This window comes from Saccopteryx leptura, chromosome 4, assembly GCF_036850995.1.
Source record: "Saccopteryx leptura isolate mSacLep1 chromosome 4, mSacLep1_pri_phased_curated, whole genome shotgun sequence".
In the NCBI taxonomy this organism is placed as follows: domain Eukaryota; kingdom Metazoa; phylum Chordata; class Mammalia; order Chiroptera; family Emballonuridae; genus Saccopteryx; species Saccopteryx leptura.
Genome location: NC_089506.1, coordinates 6,858,180 through 6,881,107, shown reverse-complemented (window position 1 = coordinate 6,881,107; position 22,928 = coordinate 6,858,180). Strand labels below are relative to the sequence as shown.

General features: G+C 44.3%; 1 protein-coding gene across 8 annotated transcripts in view; it reads right to left on the bottom strand.

The window, feature by feature from the left end:
• WDR17 (WD repeat domain 17) overlaps window positions 1-22,928 on the bottom strand; it is a 93,341-nt gene that overhangs the window by 36,493 nt on the left and 33,920 nt on the right. For all 8 annotated transcript variants that reach the window (XM_066380104.1, XM_066380107.1, XM_066380103.1 and 5 more), the window contains 8 exons: window positions 21,128-21,379; window positions 18,520-18,642; window positions 15,153-15,337; window positions 10,913-11,081; window positions 7,972-8,063; window positions 5,815-5,897; window positions 2,984-3,070; window positions 1,300-1,464 (listed from right to left, as the gene is read on the bottom strand). In XM_066380104.1, coding sequence (XP_066236201.1) covers window positions 1,300-1,464; window positions 2,984-3,070; window positions 5,815-5,897; window positions 7,972-8,063; window positions 10,913-11,081; window positions 15,153-15,337; window positions 18,520-18,642; window positions 21,128-21,379 — 1,156 coding nt within the window. The remainder of the gene's footprint in view (window positions 1-1,299; window positions 1,465-2,983; window positions 3,071-5,814; window positions 5,898-7,971; window positions 8,064-10,912; window positions 11,082-15,152; window positions 15,338-18,519; window positions 18,643-21,127; window positions 21,380-22,928) is intronic.

Here is a 22,928-nt window from a genome sequence, read left to right as displayed (position 1 = left end):
AGGAAACCTTACCCTTTGGGACAGCATGGATGAACCTGGAGAGCATTGTGCTAAGTGAAATAACCAGTCAGAGAAAGACAGGACCATATGATTTCACTCTCAGGTGGAACTTAATGAACAAAATGAACTAACAAGCAAAACAGAGACAGACTCTGACACAGAGAGCAGGCTGACAGCTGTGGGGATCAGGGAGCTGGGTGGGGAGGCGGAGGGATTGAGCAAAAAAGAAAAATCTTATGGACCACAGAGTGGAGACTGCTGGAGGGAGGACCGCAGAGCGGAGGCTGCTGGAGGAAGGGCCGCAGAGCGGAGGCTGCTGGAGGAAGGGCCGCAGGGCGGAGGCGGCTGGAGGAAGGACCACAGAGCGGAGGCCGCTGGAGGAAGGAAGGACCGCAGAGTGGAGGCGGCTGGAGGGAGGACCACAGAGCGGAGACTGCTGGAGGAAGGACCACAGAGCGGAGACTGCTGGAGGGAGGACCGCAGGGCGGAGACTGCTGGAGGAAGGGAGGACCGCAGGGCGGAGGCTGCTGGAGGAAGGGAGGACCGCAGAGCAGAGGCTGCTGGAGGAAGGGGGGAGGGGAAAGGAGGGGATGGCGGGAACAGAGGGGGCATGACGGATGGAGACACGACTCAGGGGGTGAGCATGCGATACCGTGTGCAGATGACGTGTTGTAGAATTGCACACCTAACACTTATATGATAATGTTAACCAGTGCCACCTCAACAAATTCAATAAAAAGGAACAAAAAATAAATAAAATCAAGTCAAGATTTCAGAAACTCCCACAAACTCCCCCAAAATGTTAAATTGCTCTCATTTCTAACTTATCTTCTCTTCATGCTTAAATATATAATCATCTTCTTTTATTCTCTTCGTACTGAAAAGAGTCCAGTTGAGTTTTCAATAATATGTGAACAGTGCCAAAGACAAACTCTTCTCTACTTTACAATTGTAAACTCTACTTTACAAATTGGTTTCCTTTTTCTCTTTCCTGATAGATAGAGCCTTTAAAATTTTTCTTGTTTTTATTTACTCTGTCATTAGTAAGACATTAGTATCTGTAGCAAGTAAAATAAGAAAACAGAAAGCCTGACTATGATGATAACACAAGCTACTATAAGCATGGCAAAGTTTCAATACTGTTTGTTGAACTCAGTTAGGAGCTTGTTAACTGCCAACATGTTAAGTGCATCTTTAAAATACTTCTCATATCAGTTGGGTCATAAAAATAAGTACATTTCTGAAAAATTATAAGCATATGATTTTAAGGACTAGAAATTGGAATCCAAAAGTACATACCCATCATCAGAACCACTGCAAAGGATGCCCTCCCTCAGGGGGCACCATCTGACATGGAACACCTTGGCTGTGTGCCCACTGAATACTTTCAGGGGTTGATCCGAGCTGGTGGCTACGTAATAGACACGCACGTTTTTGTCTTCACAGCCCGTGGCGATCATGTCTCTGAAATGTCATCAATGGCACATGAAACATGAAACAGTTGATGGTATATGGCACTGATAATTTACAAAGGTACAGAGCTCTCATAGCTAGCGTTAGAATGTCGCTTCCTTAGTGAAGTCAGACTACACACCCCATTCCTAAGAACAGATTCTGCAGACAGGGCCCTAATGCGAAGAGTTTCCCTCTCAGTGCCCCCAGGTAATCAGTTGCAAAGAGCAGGGGGAACGGCTTGGAAGGAGACTCCTACCACGCTCAGGGACCGGCACTGCAGGGTCTCCACACAGGCTGGCTGGGGTTGTGCACCCCGCCCAGCAGTCGGTGGGAAAGGACTGAAAGACTACAGCAGTCTGAGAACGGTGAGCTTAGATCTGTGCTTTTAAATGTTCGCTGGCTGCAACGCAGAGGCAGGGTGGGGAGAGAGAAAGGGGCGTTGGGGGGGGGGGGGTGAGTTCTGAAATTGATTCAGAAAGCTTTGGCAGAAACCCAGAAACAAACAACTATGCCTGGTTTAGTGGCGAGAGGGGTGGTTAGAAAAAGAAGACACTTTGGATGGAGGGTGTGAGTCATTCACGGCAGACTGCAGGTGGAACTTGTGAGAGGGTCAGGTCTACTACTGGGGGAGAGGCTGGCTGAGCTCATTGGCCTACGACCCCCTAGCAGTGTGGGACATCCTTCTGTATCATCAGGAAGAAAGACACGGGCCCATCGTTTCGTATAATATGCCTATATTTCGTCTGCTATGTATAACACACAGAGATGAAGTTTTAGTATTTTAACATATATATATTTCCACTTGTAATATGGAAAATGTAAGCTACTTCACACTGTTTTAACAATATCTGAATAAAGTTTGAATTTTTAAGGATGATTTATATCCCATCAAGGAAGGTTTAAAACACAAGACTCTGGGAAATGCAATTATTTCAAGGATCAATTTTAGTGGCGGTTACACTTGGACTCATTTTTAAATCTAAGCTGATTTTTACCTGGCAAAGATTAGGCTCTTAAGCAAGGGGGACCTTTCAGCCCCACCCATAGAAGTCCTACGTGCTGGGGCCTCGTCCAGTGCTGAGCCTGAGCCTGCGCCTGAGCCTGCGCCTGCGCCTGGGCCTGAGCCTGCGCCTGAGCCTGAGCCTGCGCCTGCGCCTGAGGTGGAGGCCACGGCCTGTCAGGTCAGACAAGACCATTGGATGCACAGATACAGGGTCAGAGCGAAGGCCCTGTTTCCCTGGCAGAGTCCACGCCACACACAGATTTAACTGACTTCCATTTTTCATTCATGAGCCAGATGTTTTATTCTCAAATGTCAGAAGGCTGCTTTGATAATTCTAAATCATGTAAAAATCACATAAAATAAAGATAGACATGCAGAATAAATAAGCAATTACAAGGCTAAGTAAGGGGAATATTACTCTAAAAAGAGTGATGGTATGTCCCATGGGGATAATATTAAACTTTATGATTACTTAAAATCTCAGAAATGTAATTATTCCTTATTTCAGGAAAAAAAAATACTGACTTGTTGTTCTGGCTCCAGTCACACCCGAACACGGCGGCGGGATGTTTGTATTTGCGCAGCACTCTTCCGTCCACTGTTCGAATAATACTGAAATTAAGGGTCACGTGTTAACAGGAAAATCATTCTAAGTATTTCATTCAAGGACACAAAGTCAGAACTGCCTAAGTCAAACATTATTTCAGGCTACAGACCTTGCCTGCAAAGCAGGGGAGCAAAGTACCTGGTAAATGCTATTACCAATTATGCGTATGTGTATTTACATCACATATTAATTATGGTAATCCATTTATATGAATTTAAAGGTGACAATTTTGATTTAGAAACTTTTTTAATGAATTTTTTTGATTGAGGAAAAGCATACACATATATTTTAGAACATTATGATGTAACTCACATATGTATTAGATATTCAGCTTCAAAATTTATATATAATGCTGGTTACATGCACTGTCATACCAAGTCCAAGATCTATACGTTGCAACCCTTTCCCTGCATATTCCAAGTGATATAACTAAAAGGTCAAAGGGCCCCTTCTCCCTAAAATAAAAAAATCCTAAATTTAACTGCAAAAACAAAAGAAGCTCTAATACCCTACTATATAATACCATAACACAAGGGCTATGACCTCCTTCACAAAGAAAAGAAAATAAATGTGTATAAACTAATTTATTACAGGGTTTTGGATGTTTTTGAAAAAGACCCTCAAAAACATCATCGGGCCCAGAAATCTTTTGGGGTCACTGGGTCGTGTGGCGGCCATGCTTCCAAGTGTGCAGGCGCTGACTGTGGCTCTTGTCAAATAAGCAGCACCCGGAAGCACTCGGCAAAGTCCTATGTACCATAATCAGAGGGCACTCAGGCACAGTTTTGTATCAATTTGCAAATAGTTCTTTTCAAGGGAAAAAATCACTAACATTGTCATTTCTGAACATTTTAATTTCCTGGCAAAGAACTTTGGTTTCCATAGGTACTGTCTCTCCCACTGAAATTAACAAGTGAAAATAATCAAGCTGGTGGGTGTAGCAGCACCTAAGACGAGACAAACTACTACACCTCTGAGCACGAGTGCCCGTCACCCGCCAAAGGCGACAAGCCCTGCAGCTACGGGGAAGCAGCGTTTGATCAAAACAACTTCTTAACCCAGTGGCAACTCTTCCCTTACACATATTCTTTTTGGAAACCAATTTTCCCTAGAATTTAACAGAATCAAGAAAGCACACATTTCTGAAACACAGAGTCAGAAAATCTAGCTTCTGAAAATGGGCATTTCCTGCACGAGTGACCTTATTCCTCTTTGCAAAGGCTCTTTTATCCTTGTATAAATAACCGCACACACAAAACTGTGAAGAACTGTCTGGAGTACTTGATTGCTCCTGAATCACTTTAAAACGGAAACACCACTCCCTCGAAAATTTGATGAGAATCATTTAGACTCTTTGTGAAAAGTCCTTCGAGTTTCTTTAAGGCAACTCAGTCTCTTAGTTAAAATTCAGGCAGTATTTTCACTTGACAAGCAATCACCAGCTGATTTACTTATTGTTGAACATCATTTCATTAGGATTTATTACGGATGCATCCCAGCAATCCAGCATATGCCTAGGTGGGTGTGTACTGCCTATGTGGGTGTACACTGCCGATGTGGGTGTACACTGCCGATGTGGGTGTATACTGCCGATGGGGGTGTACACTGCCGATGGGGGTGTACACTGCCGATGGGGGTGTACACTGCCGATGTGGGTGTATACTGCCGATGGGGGTGTACACTGCCGATGGGGGTGTACACTGCCGATGGGGGTGTACACTGCCGATGGGGGTGTATACTGCCGATGTGGGTGTGTACTGCCGATGTGGGTGTACACTGCTGATGGGGGTGTACACTGCCGATGTGGGTGTACACTGCCGATGTGGGTGTATACTGCTGATGTGGGTGTATACTGCTGATGGGGGTGTACACTGCTGATGGGGGTGTATACTGCTGATGTGGGTGTACACTGCTGATGTGGGTGTATACTGCTGATGTGGGTGTGGGTGTATACTGCTGATGTGGGTGTACACTGCTGATGTGGGTGTATACTGCTGATATGGGTGTGGGTGTACACTGCTGATGTGGGTATACACTGCCAATGTGGGTGTACACTGCTGATGTGGGTGTGGGTGTATACTGCTGATGTGGGTGTACACTGCCGATGTGGGTGTATACTGCTGATGTGGGTGTGGGTGTATACTGCTGATGGGGGTGTACACTGCTGATGTGGGTGTATACTGCTGATGTGGGTGTGGGTGTATACTGCCGATGTGGGTGTACACTGCCTATGTGGGTGTATACTGCCGATGTGGGTGTACACTGCCGATGTGGGTGTACACTGCCGATGTGGGTGTACACTGCCGATGTGGGTATGTACTGCCGATGGGGGTGTATACTGCCGATGGGGGTGTACACTGCCGATGTGGGTGTACACTGCCTATGGGGGTGTATACTGCTGATGTGGGTGTACACTGCTGATGTGGGTGTATACTGCTGATGCGGGTGTACACTGTTGATGTGGGTGTATACTGCCGATGTGGGTATACACTGCTGATGGGGGTGTGTACTGCTGATGGGGGTATATACTGCCGATATGGGTGTACACTGCCGATGTGGGTGTACACTGCCGATGTGGGTGTACACTGCCGATGGGGGTGTGTACTGCTGATGGGGGTGTACACTGCTGATGAGAGCAGAGACCCGCACCAGTGGGACCTCATCCCCACTGTGACTCTGTGCTAACAGCGACGGCTGGTGTTACCTACCGCCTCTCCCAGAACAGCGCAACTCCGGGCAGGGTACTCACCAGAAGCCGTCTCCGCTGCACGTGGCTAGTCTTTTAGAATCTTTATGACTCCAGGCAATGCAGAATATTCCATTTTTTCCATGCTTCAAAAAATGTAAAATACCTATCAATAAGAAATAATTCACTCCCTTTTTTCTCTTATTCATTTACTTCTTCTAAGTATCTTTCTTAGGGACTTGCTTTATAGGATGCCAATAGTGGAAAGGGAAATGTACCCTTTAAGAATGTGTGAAGTTGTCACACTGAGCCTGTTGTGCAGTCGAGCGCTCTCTAATGCCTTTTCCTTAGTCATCAGGCCGGAGAGGAGGAGAGGTGTCACCTGCCCCTAACCCGGTGCCACCACAACACAGCGGGAGGAACCCTGCAGGCAACTGTACTATTGATTGCTTTTCTCAATTTCAAAATTGTATTTTTATAAAAACTAAGAAGCAAAGATTTAAGATCTTCCCTACAACAAATAACTTTATATTTATCCGCTCATCTGCATTCTTGAAATGAGGAAGGGTACAGGGATGCACACAGTCACAGCTGCTGTGGTAAGAAAGTTTCAAAATACAAGAAAAATACATGGAAATGTCATCCATCAACTAGGTCATGGGTGAATAGAGGTCACCATCAATCCACTTCCAAATTTAATTTAAAACATTCCAGACCTTATACAGCACTTAAATTGTGCCGGCTGTTAGAAGAGAGCAATGTGCCTTTTCATCCTGACTTCTAAGGCTGTGTGGCGGAAGTGGTGTCTAGTTTGCTATGTTAACCTCTTCGGGGATCAAAGGGGGGTCTATAAAGATGGATACAAACACAGAGGTAGCCCCTACATGCATTCAGCTGGAGGGCCTTCCATCGGCTTTGCCACCCCAGGTGGAGCGCACCGACGCTCGCCACCACCCTGAGTGTCCTCGTGCGAGGCACAAGCTGGCAGTGTGGACCTTTCCCACAGTTAGCCTCCTAGGTTTAAGCAATTTTGGTATTGATCTTGACTGTGAGAGCCAAGGATGGATACAAGAGATGTCCCTCAGGCTAAGAGGCCGGGCTGCTGGCATCAGGCTGGGACGGCCCTCGTGCTAATGGGCAGATATTTTAGGTCACGAGATGCCATGAGGATGGATAAACAGATTTGACACCTAAAGGTAAAACTTCTGGATTTACATCAAAAGTTTCTGTTTCAGGGTCATTTCTTCTCACGTCACCATTTATCATGGGAGAGCGGTGGTTGCGGTGAGGGAGGGTGCAGGGCAGGCTGGGGGCCTTGCTGGGCTGACACCGTGCTCTGCAGAGACAGAGAAGGCTGAGCAAGCAGTCCTGTGTCAGCGTCCTCTTCTGAGAGCGACGCTGCTTACCGGGATTGCTAGTCCCCCAACTCTCCGCACTGGCCACACCTCCTCAGTACCCCCAGAAGATCAACGCTGCTTGATCCTCAAAGGGGAACAATCTTTAGTAGAAACGGTTGTAAAGCCTCGACCATATAAAATTTTTTGATATGTTATATACCTTTAATAAACCTTAACAGTAATCATTTGTAATTAATTTTAAGATAGTGAGGCAATCCTAGATTCGGTCATATTTCCCTTGATTCCCATATAACATACTCTAATGAAATCATGCATATTTTCCAAGGATTAATTGAACTCAGTAAACTGTGGATGACAATTTGACTCCAAGCAAAAGTAACAGTACAACCTGTGACACACGAAGAGGAAGAGAGGAGGTTTTAGGGCTTGTCCTTGAATAAAAGAATTTAAGAACAGAAAGGAAGCCTAAAATATTACATAATCCAACTTCACCATCTTACAGGTGAAGGAGTCAGGTCCAGGCAATACAGTGACTCCCCTATGTCAAGAGCTAATCAGTAAGAGACTGGACTATAATTTGGGACTTGTTCTGAGTTTGCTCTTCTTCCAACTATTGAATATTTGCCTAGAGAACTTGTGGAAGATGACCCAAAATTCCTCTGAATCTCTAATGCAACTTCAGGTGGATTTCTGTACCGTTGGTGCACCTACATTTTAGCATGTAAACACACTCTTGGGTTTTCTTCTAAGTCAGAGAACATAATGCCACCTGGTAATGAACTATTCAGAGATGAAAGCATTCAAAAAGCATGGAGCAGTACAAGACAGTAGGCTATTCAGCTATCAATAAATAACATCTCACCTCGTTAAATCGTTGCACCATTTTGCCCTTTTTAACGTCCCAAATAAAAGCACCATTTTGGGAAGTTCCTCCAGCGATACAATCCAAATCACCTTAGGAAACAATTTGTTAGACATTATATAAAATGTCTGCCACAAATGTACTTTCCAAAAACACTTTTTGAAAAAGACTTGAGATTTCCAAAGTATTTAAATTTTATATGGAAATCATCAAATGTATCAAATATAGAGACCAGTGTGAATGGACCCATGATACTGCATCAATGATTATCGAAACACAGTCTGTCTTGTTCTGTCCACAGCCCCGACTAAATTTCTTTGCTGCAAACCCCTGACATTAGATCATTTCATCAATAAACACTTCTGTATGGATATCTAAAAGACAGGACTCCTTTACTAACATGACCAAACTCATAATCACAAATACAAAAATTGTCAATAATTCCTCAATATCATCACACATCCAGTCAGGATCTACATTTTTCTGATCATCTAGCAATTTTTTCAAGGTTGGGAAAGCATTTATGTAAGTAAGAAAAGCATATGAAAAAAATGTTTCTCCATTAAAAATATAAACATGTCTTCGTTTTTAAGAAATGAGACGGTGTCAGGGGTAGCTGTTGCTAAGGCAGTGGTGTGAGGACAGTGGCCCTGTGTGCAAGGCTGCAGGGCACAGGTTCCTGCTAAAAGGGACGCTGTCACCTGCCACCTTGGAGCAAACACAGGAGGAGTCACTCGGTGATAAATAATTATAACCACTTAAAAAGAAGTCCTCCTCATATTTTCATTCTGCTTCCCTTTGGGGTTTGGAGAAGTTTCCATTTGTTTTGCACTGTTTTTCTTTTCCTATGGTATCTACTCTACTCAAACAGAGAAGAATTACGTATCACTTATATCTGGTTCTACTTCCACCCATGTCAACCTTTGTCATTCTTTCAAGTTCATCTATATTCACCTAAAAATTGTGCTTCCTTAGTGACTACATTTCAGTAAATCACAGATTTTTCTTTTCCCAACATTCTCGCTTTCTTGAGGCAACTTCTCAGTGCAGAATGTGAAATAATGCTTTATGTAAGATCGGACCCTCTGCGTAATGCACGGAAAGAGTGGGGTGCGTGGTCACACTTCCCACTCAGGCTTTGGACAGGTCATAGGAGGACAGTGCCCAGCTCAGGCTGAGACTTATGGACAGGTCATAGGAGGACAGTGCCCAGCTCAGGCTGAGACTTATGGACAGGTCATAGGAGGACAGTGCCCAGCTCAGGCTGAGACTTATGGACAGGTCATAGGAGGACAGTGCCCAGCTCAGGCTGAGACTTATGGACAGGTCATAGGAGGACAGTGCCCAGCTCAGGCTGAGACTTATGGACAGGTCATAGGAGGACAGTGCCCAGCTCAGGCTGAGACTTATGGACAGGTCATAGGAGGACAGTGCCCAGCTCAGGCTGAGACTTATGGACAGGTCATAGGAGGACAGTGCCCAGCTCAGGCTGAGACTATGGACAGGTCATAGGAGGACAGTGCCCAGCTCAGGCTGCCTGGGCCCGAGTCTGGCCGGCTGGTCCAGTTCCTACAGGCTAGCGAGGGAGATCTGCTGTGAAGATTCAGAGTCACGGCTGAGAGCACTGGCTCACAAGCCACACGGACAGCTGTTTGCACCCCGATTCCGCCACAGAATCCTGGGTCAGTCACCCCACCCTGCTGACCTCAGACCCTCTTTCACAAACATTGGCCACGGCAATCCAAGAGTAAAATGGGGGGGGGGGTGAAGAAGGGAGAGGTAAGACAAAGTTCAGTTCTTCCGGGGCCTCGCTTCTTCAGTAGTGAAGTTACATCCTTTTCAATTAGCTTCACAGCCACAGTGGCGCTCAGTATGCTTTGCTCAAAGGAATAATTGCTGTCTTGAAGAGGTGGGTATAGAGCCCTTTTCCAGGTCTCTTCAGAGGAGGAGACGAGGGCTGCACAGCAGCGTGGCTGGTCCTCAGCCTTCCTGCCTCGCTGACCGCTCGGAAACCTGGTGCCCATGATGATCTTTGCCACAAGCAGGCACGTATACAGCTACTTTGGAAATCATTCACAACGTTCCATGAGGTTCCCAGATTCTCGGAGGACAACTTACATCCTTGGAGCCCATGCACTTCAGGTTAAAAATCTCTGTGCATGACGTCAGCAAAATTATAAACCAACAAAAATCTATATCCTGATTATGTGCGGGTTTTAAATTAATATATTACTAATGGGTCAAATAATTAAAATCTTCTGCATACTTTATAAAGTAACATTCATTTCGGTGTGCACAATTATGTATATTTAGCACAGGGAAATACTATTTTGGGAGAAGTATCCGAGCTTCCACAGACCAGCCCCCGTTCTGTAAGGGAAATGTACAGATAGCAGCATCTTCCTGAGACCGAAGCAAAGACCCTTCGGCAGAGCACTCTTCAACATCACAAAGATGGGATCGACACAGAATTAATCACATGGGCACATGTGACCTGTGATGACACAGAACCACTCATATTTACAGACCAGCTGGATCGGGGAAAGGCACGTATTTTAATTTTTCAAAAATCAATTTTGAATTTTCATGTATTTGGTTCACATGAAAAGTTTAAGGAAAACTTCTTCCAGGTAAAATGTGTTATATAGTTAAAGGCATATCGATACAAATGCTGCTGAAATTAGATGGGTCTCAGTCATCCTGATTTACTGTGGTTTTTCTATATAATTAGGTCGTATCACAAGGCCCAGAAATCAAAGTGTCTATGCAGAACCTATGCTGCAACCCACCCCAAACGGGACTAGCAGATACGTCTTTACTGATTTGCTTCGACAAGCATTTGGAATAAAATGGCATTGAGAGAAAGAAGATAATTCAGATGAAAATGGAATTTTGGAAAGTCATTTAATTGTATTCCTGATTTCAATAAAGTACATCTTACCTGGAGCCCATGACAGGGAATAAATGACCCCCTCGTTCCCCGGGGAAGTGTACACTGCTGTCATCGTGTTTATGTCCCAGACTTTTATAGTGCCATCAAAGGACGCTGTTGCCAAGAGATTGGGATCATTGGGTTTGAATTTGCAGTCAAAGATAGTTTCCACGTGTCCCTAGGAAGGCAGCACAGGAAGTCATAACGACTGAGGAAAATCCGTGTTATTAATAAGCAACCCATCATAATGCATAATCAAGTTGAACCATGCATTATGGTTTCTAAATATGAATGCAGAGATAGAGGGCATGCAAAAGCACAGAGTCTGGATGGGCCACTGCTGCTGGCGAGTGACCTCTGTGCTGCTGCTACCGTACCAGTCCGCACAGACCTAGGTTTTATTCCAGCTCAGTTCCTTAGATCAGCCACTAAATACAAAAATGTTCCAAAGTCTAACTTGCAACTTCAGCCCATATCTTTTTCTGATTATCATATGCAGAATGCCGTGCTAGAATTTATAAAGCAATCAACTGTTAATCCATAGTTACTAAGTCATTTTGGCAGTATAATCAAAGACCAAGAAAAACTGAAACTAAAAGTCTCTTAATGCAAATATGCTTTTTCTTTATAGCAATGATACACTCCTAAAGGACTTCACCATTTTAACAGAAAGAAGAGTCAGCGTTGTCTTGATTTTTTTTTTTCAGAGAGAGAGAGAGAGAGGGATAAACAGGGACAGACAGACAGGAATGGAGAGAGATGAGAAGCATCAGCCATTAGTTTTTCATTGTGCATTGCGACACCTTAGTTGTTCATTGATTGCTTTCTCATATGTGCCTTGACCGTAGGCCTTCAGCAGACTGAGTAACCCCTTGCTGGAGCCAGCGACCTTGGGTCCAAGCTGGTGAGCTTTTGCTCAAACCAGATGAGCCTGTGCTCAAGCTGGCGACCTCGGGGTCTCAAACCTGGGTCCTCTGCGTCCCAGTCCGACGTTCTATCCACTGTGCCACCACCTGATCAGGCGTGGTCTTGATTTTTAATGTATCTTGTTCCAAAAATTTCTAGTCAATTGATTCTTTGGAACTCACGTTACTAGGTCCCATTACATGGTGACTTGGATCCCAAACACCCCACAAACTGTGAAGTGGGGGGCACAGCCATATTTAAGCCAAGTGAAGGCTGAATACTGCCTGCCTGTGGGGAAGTCTGGTGGAATTCAGAGGAAGTACCATTCATCGCCACCCCGACGCAGGGGATGGGTGCTGACACTCCTACTCCCAGGAGCAGAAACCGCCCCTGCGGGGACCTGGGGAACCGACACAGGCACAGGGCTCTCTGTCCCCAACGCCTGCCTCGCAGTAGAGAGGGAGCCCTTTAAACTCATGTACCCCCAGGGACCCCGGACAGCACAGCCCCCAGGAAACCAGGCACAGGCTGCGCGGCTCCCTCCAGTGAAAGGCAATCTCCCGGGTTAGCCAGTGGGAGGAGCTCCCGGGTTAGCCAGTGGGAGGAGCTCCTGGGTTAGCCAGTGGGAGGAGCTCCCGGGGTTAGCCAGTAGGAGGAGCTCCCGGGTTAGCCAGTGGGAGGAGCGGCTGGTTCCACTGCAGCTCACCAGGGGCCTGTTCCGGTCCCGCACCCATGTTAGGAACCTACAAGGAAAGGCAAGGACAATCTCCGGGGTTAGCCAGTGGGAGGAGCTCCCGGGTTAGCCAGTGGGAGGAGCTCCCGGGTTAGCCAGTGGGAGGAGCTCCCGGGGTTAGCCAGTGGGAGGAGCTCCCGGGTTAGCCAGTGGGAGGAGCTCCCGGGTTAGCCAGTGGGAGGAGCTCCCGGGTTAGCCAGTGGGAGGAGCTCCCGGGTTAGCCAGTGGGAGGAGTGGCTGGTTCCGCTGCAGCTCACCAGGGACCTGTTCCGGTCCCAGCACCCATGTTAGAAACCCACAGCAGGGACACCCTGTGTGTGCTTTTTTCTACTTTAGTTCATGGTTATGCTTCATAGTTTATGTTTGAAATTTGAAAAATCACATAGCAAGAACTAGATTGTGAGGATTTCTTCTTTGCTTTCTTATCAGGAGGAATGTAGGGATGAAGGAAAAATTTTGAGGCATTTGCCTTCATTTTCATCAAGCAGACACTCACATGGAAGCACACCTTCTAATAAAGTATCTGAACAGGGCTTTTCTGATCCCGTGTAACTCGGATCTTTGTGGATGCTCTAAGCACACAACATCAGGGTCATATATTTCTACTGGTAACATTTCTAGTCATCTCAAATTTGGGTCTGTGTTAAGGATGAGAAAAAATTTAAGGAAAAATCTCAACGTCTATTCCGACTGGCAGATGATTTTAAAGTGAGAAGAGCTAGTGAAATAATTTTTAATCAAGGAATATCTTGCCTGATCAGGCAGTAGTGCAGTGGATATAGTGTCAGACTAGGACCCAGGTTGGAAACTCCAGGTTGCCAGCTTGAGCATGGGCTCACCAGCTTGAGCATGGGGTCGCTGGCTTGAGCATGGGAATATAGACATGACCCCATGGTCACTGGCTTGAGCCCAAAGGTTGCTGACTTGAAGTCCAAGGTTGCTGGCTTGAGTCAAAGGTCGCTGGCTTAAGCAAGGGGACACTCACTCTGTGGTAGCCCCCCTCCCCCAGTCAAGGCACATAAGAGAAATCAATCAATGAACAACTGAAGTGCTGCAACAAAGAATTGATGCTTCTCAGCTCTCTCCCTTCCAGTCTATCTGACCCTAACTGTCCCTCTCTCTGTCTCTGTCACACAAAAAAAGGAATGTTTAAGTTTTTATTGAATTAGAAATTTTACATAGTTTTTAAAATAAAGCACATTTTAATATGAGAACATGCGCTCAACAGAAACTCTATTGAACTTATATTGCACTTCTTCACTAATATAAATTTTAATACCCTTATTTTCTCATATTTTTCTTTTGTTTCATAATTCTTTTTAAAGTAAGTGGTAACTTGAAATATAGAGAAGATTTCTCACACAGGGAACACATTTAAATGGAAAGACAAGTTCACAGGGAGGGAAAATTAAATAATCTAAAAAATATCTGCTGCCTGACCTGTGGTGGCGCAGTGGATAAAGTGTCGACCTGGAAATGCTGAGGTCGCCGGATCAAAACCCTGGGCTTGCCTGGTCAAGGCACATATGGGAGTTGATGCTTCCTGCTCCTCCCCCCTTCTATCTCTCTCTTTCTCTCCTCTCTCTCTCCTTTCTAGAATGAATAAATAAAATAAAAATAAAATTAAAAAATATATATCTGCAAAAGGAATATTTTTAAATAACTAAGCTATACATTGTTAAAAATATTTTTGCTAATGCTCACTATGTTTATTTAAGGACAAAATCAAATTAGCCCTGAAATGATAGTATTGTTGATCATTTCTGTTTTTCTACAAGGTTAGCTGTAGCTCTAGATGCTTTTATAAGGTTTTCCATGGAAAAACAATTACCATTAAACATTTTTTTAAAGGTCTAGATTAGAATAATTCAAACCTATAAAAAAATGGTAGAATTTTATAAAATCTAAATTAGAGAAAATTAAGGAGGATGATGATGAGAAATGTTAATCACAACACAATATACATTACTACATGTATTCAGTCAGTCGGTCAACAGAAGGTAGTCACCTCTTGCTCTGTGCCAGGTACTGTTTTAGGTAATGGAGAAAAAGCAAGAACAAAACCAAACAGAAATGTGAATCCTCAGTAAGCTTGTATTTTTCTATTGCATATTGAGGCTTAATGGCCACAAGAACAGAAGCTGATAGAATCACAGAATTGTGGTGGTTCCATAATAGAAATAAATTGTAAAAATAATCCAACCTTGTTCACTTGCAGAGAACAACAATCTGGGAGTACCTGGCAGAGAGGGACTTGTCCTTCCTCCTAAGAAGGTATTTTATTTCTCATCTTGCTTCCCAAACAGAGTACCGGAATGTAACTTTCCAGTACTACACAAAGGGTTAACATGGTCCTCACGAAAATGGGAACACTCCCTACCATGCAGATTGATCACGATGTCCTAGACATGAATATTTATAACAGTCTAATGTTTAAAATTTAAAGGATTTTAAGAGTTTTGTATCATTCCATACATTTTTCTAAAATGTTTTGGCCAACCAAAATAAAGTCCTAGCACATGATTCTTTATGAAAATAAAATTTAATATTACTATGTAAGTAAAAGTAAACATCTGAAGCTTCACAGAGTAAGTGCTGGCAAACACGTACCATGTCCCTAAGGAAATCCCACTTCCTGGCTCCCATGTCATACAGCCCGACGCCACCGTCCAGGAAGCAGCACACGGCGTGCCCCGGGGGCAGGGAGAAGGCCTGGCTCTGCGTCAGCGTGGGCGGTGGGACCGCCTCGCTCGTGGAGGACGTGTAGTGATTTTTGGTTGAAGGCTGGACGGAAACTGAACGGGAAAAAAACCAGTCAGTAAACATCTATGCCAACAGTTTCCCACATGCCAGAATGGTACCACAAGGCTTAATTTATAAAAACCCTCTACTGTCTTCTTTTCCCCAGAGTTCGTATCAGCACACCATAGGTAATAATCGCATTTTCTGCCACAGGACTGCTCACGGCTCTGCTGAAATACAGGGTGGAGCAAAAGTAGGTTTACAGTTATTCGAATGGAAAATGATACAATGCATAATAACACAAGAATCAACTCTGTGTTTCATGTACTCACAACTGTAAATCTACTTTTGTCCCACCCCATATATATGTATATCCATATACACAAAATTGGATTTTATTTTGAAAAGAGGTATATAAAAGTGCAGGGTGAAGTAAATGGGTAAAAATCAGTGTGTGAGGAAACACAGTATATGTTGTGAATATTTGGTTTCTTATCTCTCCATAAATTAAAGCACAGAACAATTATTTTTAAATCAGAATCTTCTTTCAAAATCTTGATATATTAGTTTACTTCCACCTCTACAAACACAAACACACATGCATGTGAATTTCTTCTTGTAAAGTACATAACTTCCTTCTACTACTTGCTAAACCAATGAAAATATTTTTGAGATTCTGTAATCCACTTTCCTTTAGCACCCAAGTTAAGAACCATAACTGGCTGATATACACCTGCACCTCATTTTCTATTCCTCCTCAGGTTTACTGTTACTGTTCATGGGCTTCCATTGCTCCAACTTTCAAATCCCTAAGTGTCCCCACGCTTCGTAACTTTTCTATATAATCTTTATCTCATACTGTGTCTTCTTTCAAGAAGTTTTTCCTTAGGACGTGAATGTTCTTCTGTAAACATAATTTATTTTTTATTTATTTATTTATTTATTTTTTGTATTTTTCCGAAGCTGGAAACGGGGAGAGACAGTCAGACAAACTCCCACATACGCCCAACCGGGATCCACCCGGCACGCCCACCAGGGGGCGACGCTCTGCCCACCAGGGGGCGATGCTCTGCCCCTCCGGGGCATCACTCTGTTGCGACCAGAGCCACTCCAGTGCCTGAGGCAGAGGCCAAGGAGCCATCCCCAGCACCCGGGCCATCTTTGCTCCAATGGAGCCTTGGCTGCGGGAGGGGAAGAGAGAGACAGAGAGGAAGGAGAGGGGGAGGGGTGGAGAAGCAGATGGGCACTTCTCCTGTGTGCCCTGGCCGGGAATCGAACCCGGGACCCCTTGCACGCCAGGCCGACGCTCTACCACTGAGCCAACCGGCCAGGGCTGTAAACATAATTTAAAATAATGATAGAAGTAGTATAACTAATCAGATCAATCTACATTAATTACATACTGAAATATAGATAAATATTTCCCATGTAATCTTTTTTTTTAGTATATCCCTTTTTTTATTCAAATACAATAAAGTCTTCCTTATTGTATTCATTTGGATAATACTCATTTCTCAGAACCTGAAAATGACTGGAAGTCATACCAGAATGAAATTAATAAAAAAAAGAGACAGCTGATGCCTGGCCTGTGGTGGCGCAGTGGAAAAAATGTCGACCTGGACCACTGAGGTCGCTGGTTCAAATCCCTGGGCTTGTCTGGTCAAGGCACATATAGGAGTTGATGCTTCCTGCTCCTCCCCTGCTTCTCTCTCCCTCCTTTTAAAAATGAATAAATAAAGTTGAAAAAAAAGATAAGGTGATGATTGGAAAAATATAAAAGAAAGGACAGTTAAGTCATTGAAATTTTGTTCACAATATGATCCATGACTTGTTTTTCTAATATTTTATTTGTTTATTGACATTATGGGTGTTTTGGATCCCCTTATGGAGCTAGCTGTAATTCACTGGGTTTGTTTTTTTTTTAGAATTTGGTATGTCTTTATTTCATTTAGTTATTTTTGTAAATTTAAGTGCCGGGGTGGGGGCAAGATAGAGAGCCAGACTCCCACATGTGCCGACCGAGATCCACCAGCAACCCCCATCTGGGGCCATGCTTATAACTGAGCAATTTTTAGCACCTGAGGCAGAGGCTCCACGGAGTCAACCTCAGCACCTCAGGGCCAATGTGCTCGAACCAATCAAGCCATGGCTGAGGGAAGGAAATAGAGAGAGAGAGAGAGAGAGATACAGAGAGAGACAGAGAGAGGGGAGGAGAAACAGATGGCAGCTTCTCCTGTGTGCTCTGACTGGGAACAGAACCCGGGACTTCCACATGCCGGGTCGATGCTCTACCACTGAGCCAACCACCAGGGCCGGTATGTCTTTATTTTAAAACCTTCATTTCCACATAATTTTTCTTATTCCATACTTTCTGTTATATTAAAAAATTGAGGTAAAGTACTAGATATCTAACAATAGATTATCTGAGCTGAATTACTCAAAAATGACAAGATCAGTATGTGCTTTATATTTTATGGTTTTTCTCTAATAGGCATGGACTGCTTTTGTAATGTGAAAAAAATGTGAAGGAAGAGAACTGGTGACATTTCAGTGATCACATGCTATGAATGTTCATGGCAACTAAAGAAACAAACAAACAAAATTTCAGAGAACATAAAGAATATATTAATCTCCAGAATATTACTTCTCCAGTCCTAATGTCTTTAGAACCTCGAGTTTCCAGGATTTAGAAGTACTGGGAGGCCCTGGCCAGTTGGCTCAGTGGTAGAGCATCAGCGCAGTGTGCGGAAGTCCCAGGTTCAGTTCCCAGTCAGGGCACACAAGAGAGGCAGCCATCTGCTTCTCCACCCCTCTCCCCCCTTCCTCTCCCACAGTCATGGCTTGGTTGGAACAAGTTGGCTGCTGTGTTAAGGATGGCCCTATGGCCTCGCCTCAGGTGCTAAAACAGCTTGGTTGCTGAGCAACAGAGCAATGGTCCCAGATGGGCAGGGCATCGCCCGGTAGGGGGGCTTGCCGTGTGGATTCTGGTCAAGTTGTGCGCAGGAGTCTGTCTCTCTGCTTCCCCGCTTCTCACTTAAGAAAAAAAGTATTAGGACTCTAAAGAGAAGCTTAACTTGTATGGCTTTCACGGCTCCCTTAGCACACGTATTTGTTTTTTAATTTGATTTTCAGTAGCCTATGGTATTTGATATGTATATATCATTATAGTAGTCATTTTATTTGAAAGCAGCAACTATATTTTAACATATTAAACTCTGATAATACTTTTACATACACTTTTTTCTTGGAGGAGAATTCAGTACATGCAAGCACTGAAATCCTGTTGTCTTCAATTTAAAATGATCAATAGGTGTTGTTCTTGAAACATTCCAAATGCGTAAAACACCTACTTGGGAATCTAGTCAGGAAAAAAAGCATTATGTTAACAAATTTTAGTGAAATATAAAATGCCCAGACATAAAAGTAATAAAAAGCTTGAACTTGCAAGACTTTGAGCTACTAACTGCCATTCTTCGAACAGTAAGACTGGACATACTGTGAGAGAGTAAAAGAGACAGCCACAGTGATCTTCACCTTTACATCTTTGGCATGTTTGACTATTATTTCTGTTCGAAATCCTTTCCGAGGGTAAGAATCTGCCGCGCATAGCACCTTCGTCCACAAGGATCGTTAGGACAGTGTGATCACGAGCAGCAGCCCGCTGACACGGGGCCCCAGGAGAGCCACCCCTGGGACCTCCCACCCGATGCTAAACTGTCCTCCTTGTTGGCTGTGTTCTCAAGCTGCTCCCCTGCTAAACTGCAGCCAAACAGGATGCCCAGCAAACCCGGAGACCAGTGAGCAAGCCCCCTGCCTTCCAAAGCATCTCCCTTTACAAGCTACTTCAGAAAACAACCCAACAGGTCCCCAAATAATTAAACATAAAGTCACCATACAGCCCAGCAACTGCACTCCTACAAAGACACCCACCAGAATGAGAAACACGTCCGTAGGAAAACCTGCACACAAATAAATGTTCATAGCAGCATTGTCCTTAATAGCAACAAAAGCAGAAGAAAGCTAAATGTCTATCAACTGATAAACAGATAAGCAAAATCGGGCATATCCATGCAATGGATTAAAAGGAATGAATTATATAGACATCCAACAACATGGGTGAACCTTAAAAATCTGATGCTAAATCAGAGAAGCCAGAGATAAAAGACCGCAGACTGAGTTACTTCTTGCCTAGGGAACGTCCACACCCACAGAGACGGACAGCAGATTAGCAGCTAACACACACACACACGTGTACCCAGAGGCCCTGCAGTGGGGTGACGGAAGGTGACGGCAGTGGGCACAGACAGCGTTTACTGAGGGGATGGTCAAACATTCTGGAACTAGACAGTAGTCAAGATTGTAAAACTGTGACTACAGAGACCGCTAAACTGTGTGCTTCAAAATGCTGAGTTTTATGGTATGTGAATTTTATCTCAATAATAATAGTAGTTATATAAAAATGTCCTATGTCTATCATTAATTTTACCCTGTGAAATTAAAGGCAATTAAGATAGAGACGAATCTTCCATTTGTAATGTACATGCTTGAAGTAGTAAAGAATTTCTCGTTTTTTTCCCCCAACTACAGTTTACATGCAACACCATACCACACTGGTTTCGGATGTGCAGCAAGCTGGCCGGAAAACCAGGCACCTCACAGAGTGGCCCCTCCCCCCCGCCGCCCCGAGCACCCACCCGGCCCCATACCCAGTTATCGCGACATACCCCGCTATACTCTGTGCTGCAGTCCGCATCTCTGCGGCTGTTCTGCAGCCACCAAACTGCCGCTCAACCCCGTCACCGTTCCCCCAGCCCCCAACCCCTCCGCGCCGACGCCTGTCGGTCTGGTCTCCATATCTAGAGTCTGTTTCTATTCTGTGTGTTTTGTTCATTGGATTCCACATATGAGTGAAATTACATGGTCCTTGTTTCTCTGACGAGCTTGTTCCACTTAGCGTAATGCTCTCCAGGTCCATCCATGTTGTCACAAAAGGTTACATTTCCTTTTTTGTATGGCTGTGTAGTATTCCCTTGTGTAAATGCACCACAGCTTTTTTTATCCACTCATCTACTGATGGACATTTGGGCTACTTTGAGATCTTAGCTATTGTAATTTATACTGCAAAGAATGTCTTTAAAAGTGTTGAGAAGATAAAGACTCTGTCTTTTATTTTACACTGAGCAGATACGGACAGTGTGTATACAGTAGCTGACGTGACCCTCACATTAGAGACCTCTCTTTCGGAACCTAAGCAAATAGTACACACAGTCACTGAATTTCTCCTCACTGTTTCCTATTACAGAATCTTCCCAGTCCCCACCGCTTCTCGGCTCTGCTGATTCTCTTTGGATCAGGGGACCATGAAGGAAGAGTCCTTTCAACCCATGGTGGTAAGTTCTGGGTCTGCTGAGGCCCAAGTACCCACTGACAGTAAAACGGCCAGTGTGGTGAGCAGGCCTCCGGCCGGATGAGCTGCTTCTCCAGGAAGTGCTTTCGCTCTCCTCCTGCCCTGCCTGGAGATCAGCTCCGCCCCGCGCGCTCCGCCCTTGCGCGCTCTGCCCCAGCGCGCACACACAAACGCAGACGTGCACAGGTCCAGGCAAATGGACTCCAATTTATTACCAGAAACCCGGACAATAGGCCTTTGCTTCATTTTATCTGACATTATGTTAATGATGTGCAGTAAAAATAGCAGTAAACTAGGCATTTACTATAATACATGATAACATTTGCAACAGTGATGTCTTACATAGAATTAGCCAATAAAAGAGTAGAATCTGCCTGCCTGATGGAATGAAACAGCACACACACATTTAAAGCACTGGGGAACAGGGGACGCTTACCTCCCGTTATAAACATCCCAGGGGCACTGGGGACCCAGGCCAGACACCGCACAGAGGCCGCCACACTGGGAGAATTAAACGTTGTTATGCAAGAGAGTGATTCGGAGTCTACCAGCCGAATTCCACAGTGTAAATTAGCCACGAGGAGATAATCAGTGGACAGTGGGTCCCACTCCAGGGCTGTGACAGGATCCTCTTCCTCTGTCCCTTCAAGAGATTCAGGCCTCAGAACATGTTTCTGATTTTTATGACCTGTTAACATATAACGAAAATGATTGGAAACAACATTCTCACGATCAGTAAGGAAGACGATACTAATTTTCTCCTGGCGCACCACTGAGCGGACCTCTGGCAGCGCTGGGATACAAAGCTGGCGTTTCCTGCAGAAGTTATAATCGACCTGTGACTGCAGGGGGACCAGTTTGTCCTAATGATGAAACTGAGACCGAACTGCTTTGCTTTGGTAACCTCTACTACCTGCACAGTTTTTCCTATTTGTTACTGAAAAGCTGTAAGAAAAAGACATATGAATAATACACAGGATGTTGTCATCAACCCCAACTTCACTGAGCTACAACAGGCTAAGGATAGGAAAAGGCTTGACAAAAAAACAAGAATATGGCGCTGTGATTACAAGTACAGATGTCGCAGCGCTCGGCTGGGTCCAACCTCGCAGAATTATATAGTTCTACCAGTTACTAGCCTGTTCTTGGACGAGACGTTTCACGTCTGTGTGCTGGGTTTTCATTTTATATGGAAAACATACATTTACCTTCTACAGTTTTTGAAAAGATTAAATGAGTCAGTTGCTTAAAGTGCTTAGAACAGAGGGGCACATTATAAACGGACTATCAGTATTCATTGCCACGCCTTCCCCACTCATCACACCGTTTGTGATGATCACAACACTCCTGCCTCCTGCACACCAGGGCAGACAAGGCAGACAGAAAACAGGGAGCGAGAACAAGCCGACTTCAATGAAGCGCAGGATCCTCAAACAATCCTCTGTTCCTTCCAAATTACACAGCAACTGGTAACAGGAACAGCACTGCTGCCAACCAGCCCTGTCAGGACGCCCCTGAGCTGTCCCCGCACTCTCAGAACAAAGGCAGCCAGACAACCGAGCCTGGAGACCACCCCCTTAATAGAAAGCTCATTGTTGCTAAGTGGTCGAAACTTTAAAATGATGTTTACGTAAAACAATACAATTGCTCCCTCTGCCATGTCATCAGCACCTGCTGTTTTTCAGCCTATCCGATTATACAAGCAGAGAAAATACACTGCTCACAAAAATCAGGGCATTTTTCAGGATGAATATGAAGCGATAAAATATCCCCTCATTTTTGTGAGCAGTGTAGATACCCTTGAGTCTGTAAGATATCACAAAATGAACTGAAAACCTTATAGCTTCTTCCTTGACATTAAATTAATGACTAGATTATGTTATTTAAATATGAGGTTGATCTTAAGTAGGCAGTATGTTATTTAGAATTTATGCATATATAATCATAGAAAGTGCATGAGAGGTTTCTGTTGTTTGGATTACCGCATTTTTACAATGACCATCAAGGAAGGTTTGTTTCTTTCTCCTTTCCTCAAAACAAACACCTTCTAAATTGCTCTGTGACATAACAAATAGTAATGGGATTAGTGCAGCAGGTCAGTACAAGGCAAAAAGAGGCAGAAAAGTGATTTATTCGCCTAAATTGTACCAGCTAATTCTTAAGTAACTGTCAGGTATTTGCATGGCCAGTGAGTACCTATGATTTATTAGAAATATTCCAGCATGTGAGAAAGATCA